Raw genomic sequence first — 14,876 nt, 5'->3', positions numbered from 1 at the left:
TGACTTGGATACACATCAGAGCATATAACCTTTTTATTATGTATTATTTCTATTTATGACACATTCTACTGGTTTCACAATAGTAGGTGGGCGTAGAGACTAGGGTTATCACCTGTGCATAGTTTAAAAGTTCTGAGGTATATAGAAGTGTGTGCTTCTATGTAGTAGGAGCTAACGAACATGTGAGTTCATTAAACTAGAGTTATATAGAGTCAGTGAGAGGGACATTTACATAGTTTATTATAATGATACATGAAAAATATACTTAGTTTTAGTGAGCTGAGGTATAATATGGCCCAGTGATAGAACGAGTTGTCCATGTTTTATTAGATCCTCATGTATTATACACAGTAGCAACACTTTGATTGTTACAATTTTATTATAATAATTTCAGTAAGTAACATTGCAACACTGTGGTTTGTTTTTAACTTTGTTTTAAACTGTTATTTAAAAGTAGCCTTTTGGTTCCCTATAATGTGCTTAGATAAATCAATCATTTAAGCAACACTTGTGTGCAGCAATGAAAGTTGGTTTGATTGCCAGTCGCTAAATACTGACGATTACATCACGTCAATCAGACTGTTGTTTGCCCGCCTTTTCATGTGTATAAAATGCATTTTCAATATTGAATTGTTACTTTGAGAAAGGCCTGGGACCAGGCCGAAACGTCAGTCTGTAACTTCTACAATAAACCATTTATTCCTTTTAAGAAGTCCTGAGAGTGCGGACCTTATTGCATTTTGGTTTGGATAAATACGTGGGACACTGCACCCAGGCATGTAAACCTTTTTATCGAGAGTGCTGGCAACATGGAGGTTATATATATATCTATATATATATATATATATATATATATATATATATATATATATATCTATATCTATATCTATATCTATATCTATATCTATATATATATATATATATATATAGATATACATCTCTCTCTCTCTCTATATATATATATAGATATATCTCTCTATATATCTCTCTCTCTCTCTCTCTCTCTCTCTCTATATATATATATGTATATATGTATATATATATATATATATATATATTTATTTATTTATTTTTTTTAAAATGTACCAGCACACCAACTGTATTAAATATATATTCAAATATATATATATGTATATAATAACACAAAAATATTGCACTCAACAGGCTTAGTTAGAGTAACTGATTTAAATAGACAAAAAGAAATTCCAACGTTTCAAAGTTTTTGTTTTGTTTGGAGTGCTCCTCCATGTTCCTGTGAGTGCCATGACTTCATACATTTTATTCACTATTATGCATGAGCACCCAGTTCTGGACTGCTTTTGGGGTGTGCGGCTCATACTGCTGCTTTATACATATATATAACAAACAAGGGAAAGTTGTGCTCACCACTAATTTTTTTTAAAACATTAGGCGGGGGTGCAATGAGGCTGTGACCACAAAATACATGTAGACAAATACAAGAGTCCTCTGCACTCAACCCATTATCAATATATTTAAAACAGAGACATTTTGTGCATACTGCTACTGAAAAATGCCTTACCCTTTAAACAAAACAGGGATTGTTTGTCCATATTTTGCAAGGTATTTAAGCTGGCCAACTACGTCAAAGTCATTCCATATCTCGCCAGTCCTACGCTCAATTTTCATTTGAATTCTTAATGAATCAAATTATAGACAAATAGCAGGGGACCTTTTTACCCATAAAGTGGATCACCGTACCAGAGGCCACCCCTTTAGACTAGTAGAAAAGAAGTTTCATTTGAAGCAACGTAGGGGGTTCTTCACAGTCAGGACAGTAAGGTCAACTACATCAAAGTCATTCCATATCTCGCCAGTCCTACGCTCAATTTTCATTTGAATTCTTAATGAATCAAATTATAGACAAATAGCAGGGGACCTTTTTACCCATAAAGTGGATCACCGTACCAGAGGCCACCCCTTTAGACTAGTAGAAAAGAAGTTTCATTTGAAGCAACGTAGGGGGTTCTTCACAGTCAGGACAGTAAGGTTGTGGAATGCACTGCCGGGTGATGTTGTGATGGCTGATTCAGTTAATGCCTTTAAGAATGGCTTGAATGATTTTTTGGACAGACATAATATCAAAGGCTATTGTGATACTAAGCTCTATAGTTAGTATAGGTATGGGTATGTAGAATTATGGTCACATTATGGGGGAAATAAACATAGCTATTTGAATCCGCCATTGCGCTTGTTGATGTAAATGACCCTTATAGTGTATCTTCATAACATACACATTGATGATCCTAATCATCTCACAGTGCCACTTGCTTTCATATGATATGTTTTCCACGAGCCCCTATACCACTACACAATAAATTGCTGTGCCCTTCTCTCCTGGTCTCTGTACTACAATGCCTCAGGAACAGCAATAACCGACAGAAACCATTCTCCTAGACTTCCACATCCAATAATGTGCTTATTGTGTCAGATTGAATATATTTCCTGCCCTTTCAGTGCTCTCCTTTTTATATAAATGAATCGCTAGCGATGTGATGTTCAGGTTCTTTTTCAGGAATCTGTGCTATGCTTTCTCTGGAATGATTGTGCTCTTATCTGTATTCCCTCCCTGTCATTCACATCCACGGATTCTCACCCCAGTGTCTGTCAGTCAGTCATGTTAAAGGGTTTTATCAGTGTTTAACCCAAGCTGTCAAAGCAGTATCCGCAGGTGGCACAGTGCATTGACAGAGCCCCATGTATGATGTTTGTACTCATTAAAGCACTTAGTTTTGTGATACACAACATGCCAACGCAGGCTGGTGTAACATTATAATTAAAATAAAAACTTGGGACTCATTTTTCAAGGAAATATATAACAACACAGAGCCATTTGCTGACGTTAAAACAGATAGATAAAACATGTAGCTATAAATTATACAGTTACAGTACAAGCAAAACCTACACTGGTAACTCAGAGTAACCAGCAATTCTTACTTATGTATGATAATGAAAGCATAATTTTGTTATGGGTTAGTGGACTACTCACAACCCTAGGACTTGGTTTTTGCCTTTTTTAATTCTTCAGGTTGTAATAAGGACTTCCCTTACCTCATCAAAGTTACAGATAACTAAAATATATAGTAGTTCCAGGAATTGCCTTTATGCTCCGGGTATATCTTGTATAAGTATGGGATCCTTTCTCCAGAAACCCGTTATCCAGAAAGTTTCAAATTACGGCATGCCCGTCTCCCATAGATTCCATTTTATCCAAATAATCCAAATTTTTCAAAATGATTTCCTTTTCTTTGTAATAATTAAACAGTGCCTGACCCTCATGGGCCCCCACCGGGCCAGACCCCCCTCTCCAGATATCTGGATTTGAAAAAAAATATTTTTTTCCGGCGCATCGCCGTCTGTGCAAGGGACGCCATTGGGCATGCGCGCCAATCGGCTCAATGAAGAATTCAAGCTGAGCCGGCATGTCACAGTAAGGGCCAAGGGGCCAGAAGGGTGGCCCAGGACAGCATTCCCGGGGGGCCCCGGGCCCCCCAGTCCGACCCTGCTTGTACTTGATCCCAATTAAGATATAATTAATGTAAATTGGAAGCAAAACCAGATTATTGGGTTTATTTAATGTTTACATGATTTTGTAGTAGACTTAAAGGGCATGTAAAGGCAAAAAAAAATCTAATTTTTACTTTCATAAATATACTTTATTTAAAAAATGTGTACCGTTTTTATGAGAAACCTGACTGTATGCAGTGAAATTCTCCCTTCACTTACTGCTGTGGATAGGAATTGTCAAACGGTCCCTAACTGCTCTGCAGGGAAACAATCATACTTATGAACAGCAGGGGGAGCCCCCGCTTTACTTCCCAGCCATGCAGAACACAAGCAGCTTTGTTTGTTTGCCTGTAGAGCAGTTGGCAACTATGTAGAGATTTATATTGGGTTTTATTTTTGCCTTTACATCCCCTTTACTGTTTCCAACTCCAGCTGCAGGGACAAAGATCGTGGAGCCAGATTTAAACAGATAAACTGGGATTCTGTTTGGAGGATTATTTTGCTGCAGCCACTGGTTCTGCAGAGTTGTAGAAAGTTTGTATTAAACAATACAAAACTATAAAATCCACATTAGATTACATGACCACACAGGACGCGCACACTCAAGCAATGGGGTGGGGGCGGGGTTTGAGAGGGGGACTGTGTTACTATGCGCGCCGGGCCCCTTCCAAGATTTTTGCAGGGGGGCCCGTCAAGCACTTGTTACACCACTGCCTAGCAACCATGCATTGATTTGAATAAGAAACTGCAATATGAATAGGAAAGAGTCTGAATTGTAAAATGAGTAATAAAAAGTAGCATTAACAATGAATTTGTAGCCTTACAGAGCATTTGTTTTTTTAGATGGGGGTCAGTGACCCCAATTTAAAAGCTGGAAAAAGTCAGGAGAAGAAGACAAATAATTAAAAAACTATAACAGATAAATAATGAAGACCAATTGAAAAGCCCTTGTTAATCCCTTAATGTGTCTATTCATGATCAGATTTAAGATGCTGCTGATCCAGGTCCTTTAGACTGAGCCAACAGCTTATACGTCCATGTATGGGGCACATGGATGGGCCTATATTGATATTGGTCCAGTTTGAAAACTCTGTTGGATGATACATCAGCACATTGATCCCATCCTTGTCTATGAGTCTCCACATGTCATAATGGATGATCCAATTTGGCCCAGACTATGGGTCCAGATCCAGTCATTTGGCGATCTCTTCATACAAGTGGATCTAGCTGTATATCCCCCCGTTTACTTGTGTGTGATTGTGGTACAAAGATTGCACTTTGAGTTCAAGTATTTCTTGTTGTATCTATAGCTAAAGCAGAGGCAGGGCCGCCATTAGAAATCACGGGGCCCCATACAACAAAATTTTCGGGGGCCCCCTGGGACCCGCCCACACTACACACGCCCACACATCCCGCCCCAAAGACCACACAGACATCACCGCTAAAAAAGTAACCCCCCCACACACAAGTTATAAAAAGCTATTGATGGTCAGGGCCCCCTTATTAGTTAAAAAAAAAACATTGGTGCCAGGGTCTCCCTTACAAGTTAAAAATAAATTGGAGCCCCCAAAAAATTTATTTTAAAAAACATTGGTGCCAGGGCCCCCCTTACAAGTTAAAAAAAAAAACATTGGTGCCAGGGCCCCTCTTACGAGTTAAAAAGAAAATGGGGCCCCAAAAATTATATTTAAAAAAAAACAAAACAATGGTGGCAGGGGCCTATAGAATATTAAAATAATAAATTGGTGGCAAGGGGATCAAAAAAAACAACCCACATTGGTGTTCAGTAGAATTGAACTTATGGCTTCAGCACTTCAACTTCGTCTCCTTTTGTGACTTTGGGTCTTTTCGCAGCTTCAGGACTTCAATTTCGGTTGTTTTTGTGACTTTGGGTCTTTTCGCCGCTTCAGGACTTCAATATCAGCTGTTTTCGTGACTTCGGGTCTTTTTGCCGGTTCGGGGCTTCTGCTATTTTAGTGACTTCTGGTCTTTTGGCTGTTCTCGGCACTTCTGCATTTCGGCTGTTCGCGATGGGCACACCGCTTTGGCTCTTTCAAGGGGGGCCCGGCTCTTTCAAAACTGCAGCACTGCCAGGCCCCCCCTTCATGCCCGGGCCCCCTGTCCCCCCCTGATGGCGGCCCTGTACAGAGGAATCATCTACCCTGACACCAAGGCACAGCCACCAACCCATTTCGTGTTCCGGAGATTGCCATTGTTGCCCATCAGCCAAAGAGCTACTTGGAAATACTGGCAAATGAATCCGTGACAAAATGCAAGGCATGCTGGGAAATGCGTGAATGTAGAATAAAAATATTTTTGGCTATAGAACCTCAAATTACTTCTACAGCTGTTTCATAAAAAGGCAATTTTACAGCTCTCTTTATAGGGTGATGTGATTCTTCCATTGCATTGCAGAACGCTGGTGTTGTTGTTGTTGGGGGGAGTTAATTGAATTAATAGTAGAGAATACAGCTCCCCTTCATTGAGTGATAAAGCCTATGCTTTGCTCTAAAGATAACAACAGGATCCCCTGTCATTGGCAGCTGTAACCTCTTCAGCACTGGAGACTTCTCGATAGATGTTGCTAAGCAAAGACCGTCAGAAGCAGAGATCTCCTAGAGCGCTCCAGTCCTGAGATTTCAGCACAATGGACAGCACCTCCATTCTGCTGTGTGTGTGTGTGTGTGTATACCATGTGCTATAGAGAGGATTGCTGCAGAACTGGGAGCTGTCCATGCCCTAAATGGAAATGAACGGACACGCACTGATTCTAGAGCTGAAGGCTGAAACACAATACTGATAAGATACAGGAATATCTTTCCTCCAATTGGGAATTGAGATAGACTGCATTAGGAGAGTCTTCGAAGCTGCCTGTTTGCAATCAATAAACATTGTATTAAACCCACCTCCTGTTGCACTGCTAATGTTCCTCTAAACACACATGCAGATTAGAGCATGGGTGCCACGTTGACTTTAAGGGCAAAAATATCCCTTAGTCGCAATCCAGTGAGTATAAAATATGCAGCATTTGTGTGCAATGTTTTGGCCAACCAACTGTAGCAGAACTAACACTCACAGCTTACTCCAATTATGTTAACATATGACTGGTACAGGAGCAATCCTGGGACTGCTGCCTAAGGTCCCCTCTCCAGCTCAGTGCTTAAAACTGTCGGAGTGGGTCACTGGTGCAATGAGCACAAAAGCTCTCTCTGCACTAGAGGAACCATATTTCTGGGTTAAAACCCCCAAATTCGGCCCAAACAGGCCACTCTACCACTTGAGGCAAGGTTCTCACCTTGCCTCATGGCAGGAGAGGCCCAGTACTGTTAGATAAAGTCAACAACAGATGTAAGACTGGGCAAGTGTCAGGGTGCCAGGGTCTTAACCTTAGACCACCAGCCCACTCTTCAAAATGTATTTCCTAGTATCTTCTCTTTGTATACATTATTATCTACCCTTCCCTCTATTTCTTTTCTTTGTAATAGGCAATGGCTAGGACCCACTGAGACCTAGGCTCACGTGGAGTTTTCCTAGGGCCAGTATGACAATGGGCTGGGCATCCCTGTATTACATGTGTATGATATATGACACAAATTGAACATACAGCAGCAAATTGACACAGTTATAACGTCAAAGCTGTAAGTTAATTATTTATTTTACAGTATACTAACAGAATAAAATGAATTAAATATAAATATATGTGTGTGTGTGTGTCTGTTATAAATATAAAGAACCTATCCACACACACACATATATATGTAAAATATTTTTCTCCAAATAAGTGTATTTTAATCTATATAAGTGTATTGAGGGTAGAAAGCAACTGACTGGACAATGTATTGCTGAAGCTGGCAGGACAGATTGCATTACTAATCACAGGCCATTTCATGCAGTTGTGTTAGAAAAGGGCTGACAATTGGCTATGGGAACCCAGGAACAGAGGGTCCCCTTAATCATCATTATTAGTTCTTTTGGGGCATAAAGATAAAAACACATATTACATTGTTTGGATACTGGTTAGACATGTATAAATTAAGAAGGTCCAGCCAACAATCTTTTAGCTGCTGTCCCATTACAACTAAAACTCCTACAAGGCTTGGATGCTGGACTGGTTTATGTAACCCCCCCTTTAGAAGGAAGCCCCATTCTGCTTGCATTGCCAGGGCCCCTGCTTCTCTAACTCTGGCATTGTGGGAAACAACCATAGTGAGTGGCAATTGCAGTGCTATCATCTTACTCCATGGTTTTCACTTGTCGATTTGAGAGCAGCTTAAACATTAACAAAGCAAGTTGGCAGCAGGCTTAATATCTAGGGCCCAGTTATGTCCTGCAAAACACATCAAGTCCTTTTGCTATGTGAAAAAGTAGCTACAGTATAGTAGTGATGTGTTTTTCCTAAGCAGTGATATGAGCTATCGTTTGTTCCTGTCGTGTAACCCATAGCAACCCTTCAGCAGATAGCTTGGTCTAGTGCAGTTTCAGGAATAATTAAAGGGAAACATCTGGTTGCTATGGGTTACCGAATTCAGACAAACTATGCCCATATTATTACGTAAACCCTCGCTGGTACATCATATAGATACCTTGTAATGATATGTGTCTTCCATAAACCGTGCTGGAGTTGGGGTGGCTTTTTGAAGGCATGCTGGAGTTGGGGTGGAATTTTGAAGCCATGCTGGATTTGGGGTGGGCTTTTGAAGGCATGCTGGTGTTGGGGTGGGCTTTTGAAGTCAGGCCAGATTTCGTGTGGGATTTTGAAGGCGTGATGGAGTTGGGGTGGGATTTTGAAGGCATACTGGAGTTGGGGTGGAATTTTGAAGGCATACTGGAGTTGGGGCGGAATTTTGAAGGCATGCTCTAGTTGGGGTGGGATTATGAAGGCATGCTGGAGTTTGGGTGGACTTTTACAGGCAATGGCAGCTACTATGGGCCAAGGATACATGCACACAGAGCTCTGGGTGTGATTATGATTGTATATACAACTTGTCTCTAAGCATCAAGCTGTGTACATTCAGCAGACATCACAAGCCTGTGGATTCCATGTCAGATGTTTATTATTGGCATTTGGCAGCATATAATCCAGCACTTATCACTATGCATTAGACACCTTCTGTAACATGTATGAATAGGAGAAGGGGGGACAGCACTGCAATAAGTTATCACACTTCACACAACCACTTCTGCTTCCCTTCTCATCTCTCGCCCCACAGTCCCTATTGATCCGGCTCCCTATTCTAGTCACACACACACTCTCTCTGCTCCAGTACAGAAATCACAAGATTCATCATTACGAGCCGCTGCCAGTAGAACCGCAGAGAAGATTTAAGGTGGCTTTATTTGGATAATAAAATCCTCTCCATCCTGCCATCGGAAAAACCTTCCCAGCTGGATCAAAGTGGAAATGAGATGAGAAAAGGTGCAGGGGGAGAGAAGGAGATGGGGTATTATTATCATAAAAAGAGATCTGGGAGGAAAGGGCATTTGATGAAGAAAAGGCTTGAAAAATAGATTCTATGAAGTAGTAGGAGGGGAAAGGAAGATATGCAGGGGAGCAGTCTGCTATAATATACTGTGGGTGAGATGAAATAAACCAGAAAGGGCCATACAAAGACATGCAGCTTGCCCAGGAATGCAGTATACAGACATAAGAGGTTAAATCATTAAAGCTTTCAGGATACAGAGGGTACGTTTAGAAGAACCTGCCAGTAGCTGATGTTGAAAAGGGACACATGTCCCTATGCACAAATAACTACCTTGAGTCTAGTTCAACCAAAGGAAAATAAAGAAAATTACACAGTGGTGGGAGCTGAAGTTTAACAGCAGGGCTGCAGGTGGTTGGGTCAGTGGTGAAAGTAAAATAATCAGACCTCACAACTGTGGTGTAAGGATGCAGGGGAGAAGGGCCCTGGTAAAGATCTGTATCTTAATCACACCCTTTTTCCTGTCTGCACCCATTCTATTCAAGCAAAGCAGAGATCAGGAAGGGCGAATGTGCGGTAAATGGGGAAAAATAATGAAAATAATGTTACTCCCCTGGTTTAAAAAAGAGATCAGTAATGTAACAAAAAAAGAATAATATATATTATATATTATATATTATATATATATATATATTTTATATATATATATATATATATATATATATATATATATATTGGCTACATTACAGGATGTGGTCTCTATAAGTATTTCATTTTGGTGGGGCCATTAGCTTTGAAGGACACAAAGAATTGAAAATTTAAAGGGTTGAGGAATTGCCGTGTAGTCTTGTGTAAACAAGAGCCCTTAACTCTTAAGGGGAGAACTCATATTTTCTGGCCAAGGAAAGTCCCCAGCAGGTGTGTTGAGTGTGAAGGATACAAGCTACAGAGATGGTAGGGCTGCTGCACAACTGCTAGAAACAGCCCCAAACTGGCTTCCCTCCTTTGTTTGCGTACTGTAAACATATCCCAAGTTGTCACCATGTACTGAGCCTTCTGATGGCGCAGAATATGGCAATGAGCTATCAAAGCAAATCATAATATGATTAAGCATTCTATTCTAGTGGCAGAGTGCTTGGGAAACCACTCCTTTGCTGCTTTTATCTTCCCCTGTTCTGTGGGAGTGGGGAAGAAGAAATAGAATTCTTGATGTATGGAAACATAGAGAGCAACATGCAGATATTGTCCTGTTGTGAGCAGATGTTAATATGTGATCACCCACTTCCTAATATTGACAAATGCAGCAAACACCCCCCCCCCACCCTGCCCCATACCCACAACACATGGCAGATAAGCTAATGCAAAACAAACATTGCTGCCCCCTACCCTAATCTAAAACACTGGCACCCATAGTCAAACATAAACCTTGTACCATTGAACACTAGCACCCACCCTATCGGTTACATAGAGAAACAAACATTGTCGGCTTACGCATTTAGAAATATGGGCACCAACAGCCAAAATGAATTAACTCCCACTCAAACACCAACACATACAAACACCAACTCCCACCAGCACACCTCAACATGCCAAATGCCCCCACATACACAGGCTTCTCTTATATCCCAACACTCCTCTCCAAGCATTTATGTTCCAAAAATGTAAGGACATGTGTGTCCTAGTCCTGTATATGTGTCATGCATGTACACGTGCCTTGTGTATACAATGATGCATCAGCTAGACACAGGCATGTATACATCATGTAAACACACGGTACAATCACGTGCCTAGCAGACTAACTGAAGCTATAACATCATTTCTCTATAATATTTGCCACAATAGCTCATATCTACCCTAAACCTTCTGATACACAAGAAAAAGGGGGAGTATAAAAGGAGGTCGCACTAAGCAGAAAATGTCTGGGTTACAATTTGGAGCTACTTGGTAAGAGTAGCATTACTGCCTTCTGCAGTTTCTATGAGATAGGAAGGAGAAAGAGATATGTCATGTACAGTGGGACAGAACTCGCAGCCCTGTTTTTGTATATTGTACAGACTGTATGTGTGTGCATGTGTGAGTGCACCAGAATATAGAGTATGTGTACATGTATTATATATGGTAACAGCAATACAGTACATGAATGTGCTTACAAAGGGAAGGGATGAATGAAAGATCATGTAGATGTGTGTATGTGAGTTCAAGAGGTGTGTGTGTGTGTATGGCATTTCTTATAATGGTAGCCATGTCTCATCCTCATTATTAATACAGAACATGTATCATAAGAAACAGTGTTGCCAATTATTTTGACATAGGTTTCCTGTATTAAGTTGACATATGGCCACTACATATTGCACGTGTGTTTCCATGCTTGTACATGTGCTTGTGGCCCAGGATTGTGCCATAAATGGTAGATGCATCTCCAATAACTCTTCACTGATTGCTTCACCCAACTGTCTGTCCTCCCACTGTTTAACTCTCAAGTCGTCCACTTTTTCCCCCTCTTTCATCTCATATTTTTCCGTAATGGTTGCTGTCTTCATGGTTTGTCTGATTTTCCTATGAATATGTTTACTTTCTATTTTTTCTAATGCTTTTGCACCCTTGATCTCTCAGGAGAAGATTCTTAAACTGCTGAGATGAGCACACCTAGGGGGAAGCTCAAAGTATTGGATAAGAGGAGGTGGGTACATGCAGAACTATTGGGCACTCCTGCAACTGGAGAAGAATGACTATTAATACCTTGTTTCCATATATTTGCAACTATATTGTCTGCTAAGGGGCACCCCAAACAAATGTTGGTTGGATGCAAACAGTGTGAAAATGTAAAGAACCATGTGTCACATACACAGCCCCCGTTAACTACTCCATCCATATTCCATATTCTATTTAATTTCACTTGTCATTTCTCTTCCACAGTGAACTTTAATACCTCTCATGTCCACAACCTTCTCAATGCAACATTCTCAATAGCATCATCGTCATCCATATTCCTTACTCTTCCCTCACTAGCTTGCCATTTCTTGATCACATGTAGCCAATATCTGTTACGTTATCTCAACACTCGAGCCTTCCCAATAAGGTCCCCATCAGAGTGCTGGAGACCCTTACTCTTCCTTCTTCTGCTTGGCATTTCTCTATCACTTGTATGCAATATCTATTTCATTATTTCCCCAGCCTTCCCAGGTTCCTTTCAGACCACAGGAGTCCCATACTCTTCCCACGTTTCATTTCTTTTCCTCACAGTGAATGGACCCCTTCCATATTTTTTCCAGTGCAGCCACTTTGCCCATTTATCCCCTACACCATCCCAGTTATACACTGTTACAAGTCTAACACCTTTAGCCCCTTAATAAGTCATTTTTCGCCATAAACCAACCTCAGTGTCCATCTCTCCCCTAAACTATCTATGTTATAGCCTTCCCCATGCTTTTTGCCACCTTCAGACCATGTCTTCTACCCCTTTACCCCTCCCCAGTTTTACCCTCTTCTCCACACCTCTGAAACAGTAAACATTACTCTACACATTTCTGTTCTTTATTTCAGCCTTCATCTACATCTTCACCTTCAGCCATATCCTCCCCACTTTAAGTAATGATCTTCTACTTTGAGCCCACATCACCATGCATCATCTTTTGCCTCCCCCAGATATTGAACATCTGAAAATAGCCCCTTCTTTTTACCCTTTACTGCCACCCTCCATTACTGCTTTTCCCCTGCCATACCTGCAGCATCACTTTGTAATGCTCCTCTGGTTTGCGAACCACACACATGTTACATCCCATGTTAGCTTCAAGAAGGTGCAGGTCTACAAGGGAGAGGGCTGGTCACCCCCAGTTTTGCCTGGTTTCTTAGTGATGTGCGCTCAGTGCCTCTTCTGTAGCATCCAAATGGTGATTACAGAAGGAAACGAAACCTAGATCAGAAGTAGTGAGCCGCTTGGTTATCCATCCAGAAAAGGCAGTTAATCCATGGGAGGGAGAGAATAAAAATGTGGGGGAAGCCGAGGTTTGGTGTGGAAGAGGCATGCAGCTGTCCCCCACATCTTGCAAAAATGGGGTGATACGATTCTTCTCGTCCCCACTATAAAGAAGTCTTTTCTCCAGGGCTGCTTTTTTCTCTTACCCAAAAAATGGGGTACCAGCAAGGCATCTATACTGATTCCCTTGAAATATGCTTTTTAAAACATTAGGCTGCTGGTCTTCAGAAAGAAAACATCTCCATGTTCCCCCTGCATATACATAGCTGGGAAGGCACCTGTGCTTAATGTGCCTGCCTCAGAACCCACACGCATGCATTCTCCTCTGTGGGTATAACTGAGGCTCAGTGCTGCTAGGAAAGAGGGAGGGAGACAGGAGAGAGAGAAGGAGGAAGGGAGGTGCGGACTGTGAGAGAAGGAGAGAAGGAGGAAGGGAGGGAGAGAGGGAAAGGTAGCTAATAAATATGGATGGTCTTTGGTGTAACACTCAGAGCCAATCTGTTAGACAGGCTTGAAAACTGCTGAGAGCATTTTTATCAGCAGCCCTGAGCTGTGGCCATGTAAGACATTGAGGGAGGAGATGCAGAAGGCACAACAAGAGCTACAGGGATGCAATAGGGGACTATGAATGCTGGAGCAGCACTAATTCATATTGGGTTAAACTCGTCTGGGTGATTGAAAAGAGTCAGAGCAGACAGGTGACAAATATGACACGCCGTGTACCCGACACTGGTGCTCCATGAGTCATCAGTCAGTTTAACCCTTTGCATAACAGAGAACCCTCCTCACCACCCTTGGATTCAATTCCCAGAATTCAGTGTGTGTCATGGTCTGTCGACTTTATTCCCAGAGAATTAATTTCTTGGCACCATTGGGCTTTCTAGCATTGTTAATTATAGCAAATCACTTTAGCAGCAAAGGAGATACTTTAATGGTATGGCCACCTCACCCCTTCAAAACCAGACGCACACTGTAGATGTATGCTTGATGAGTGGTTTATGTGGATGCATACTGCATGGCTACACAGAAAGCAGTGCGGGCTGTGGCTGGTATCTAAAGGAATGGCTAATTAGCAATGCTAAATTAATTCCCTCTTGCATGAGTGCCCAGGCTCCTTTAATGGAGGAGAATCTCACAGTATATTAATTTTGGTATGATGTAGATATATTCTTTTTTTATTATTATTTGTGGTTTTTGAGTTGTTTTGCTTTTTCTTTAGCATCTCTCTTGTTCAGAAATCAGGTTGCTAGGGTCCAAATTATGCTAGCAACCATGCATTGATATGAATAAGAGACTGGAATATGAATATGCCTGAATAGAAAGATGAGTAATAAAAAGTAAATAAATGTGTAGCCTTACAGATCATTTGTTTTTTTAGATGGGGCCAGTGACCCCCATCTAAAAGCTGGAAAGAGTCAAAAGAAGTAGTCAAATACAGGGGTGTATTTTTATTAGGTTGCCTATAATTTTTTTTTAAAAAAAACGCCCAGCCTCTTTCCAGAAATCTGCTGAAAGTGCTGCAGGGGTGAGTGGTATGGGGCCAGGCTGTGACGTCACACACACATATCACGTGATGTCTCTTCTGCGACGTCCGTCCATGTGATGTCACATGCGTCATGTAGGGGGCGTGTTTAGGTCCGGTGCCAAGGGGAGCATCTGACCTAAATACAGTCCTGGTCAAATAATTCAACACTATTACAAAAAATGTAGACCAATTGAAAGTTTGTCTAGATTTTAAACGTTAAATGTGAACCGCCCCTTTCAATCCTGACAGTCTGACACCTTAATGCGCCACACCAGAGAAGCTCACAACGCAATTAACTGTGGCCCTTAGTGTTAAAGACACAGACCTATTATTATTATTTTTTTAAAGGTTATGTTTTATTTGTTTTTTTAAATATTACAAACAAAAAAATGAACAAAACAATAAATGTGTACAAGTCAAACATGTCACT

The 14,876-nt window shown here is 41.0% G+C and overlaps 2 protein-coding genes across 6 annotated transcripts in view; one reads left to right on the top strand and one right to left on the bottom strand.

The window, feature by feature from the left end:
* pdzd4.S (PDZ domain containing 4 S homeolog) overlaps positions 1-13,439 on the bottom strand; it is a 60,411-nt gene extending 46,972 nt beyond the window's left edge. For 2 of the 3 annotated variants that reach the window (XM_041575352.1, XM_041575351.1), the window contains exon 1: positions 12,668-12,983. In XM_041575352.1, coding sequence (XP_041431286.1) covers positions 12,668-12,727 — 60 coding nt within the window. In that variant the 5' untranslated portion in view covers positions 12,728-12,983. Of the gene's footprint in view, positions 1-12,667 lie in introns of all 3 variants that reach the window. The other variant, XM_018232834.2, reaches the window with a different exon arrangement.
* Positions 1-14,876, top strand: part of avpr2.S (arginine vasopressin receptor 2 (nephrogenic diabetes insipidus) S homeolog) — a 450,241-nt gene that overhangs the window by 53,647 nt on the left and 381,718 nt on the right. The window lies entirely within an intron of this gene.

This window comes from Xenopus laevis, chromosome 8S, assembly GCF_017654675.1.
Source record: "Xenopus laevis strain J_2021 chromosome 8S, Xenopus_laevis_v10.1, whole genome shotgun sequence".
NCBI lineage: Eukaryota > Metazoa > Chordata > Amphibia > Anura > Pipidae > Xenopus > Xenopus laevis.
The sequence above is the reverse complement of the archived record's forward strand: the minus strand, read 5'-3'. Positions and strand labels throughout refer to the sequence as shown.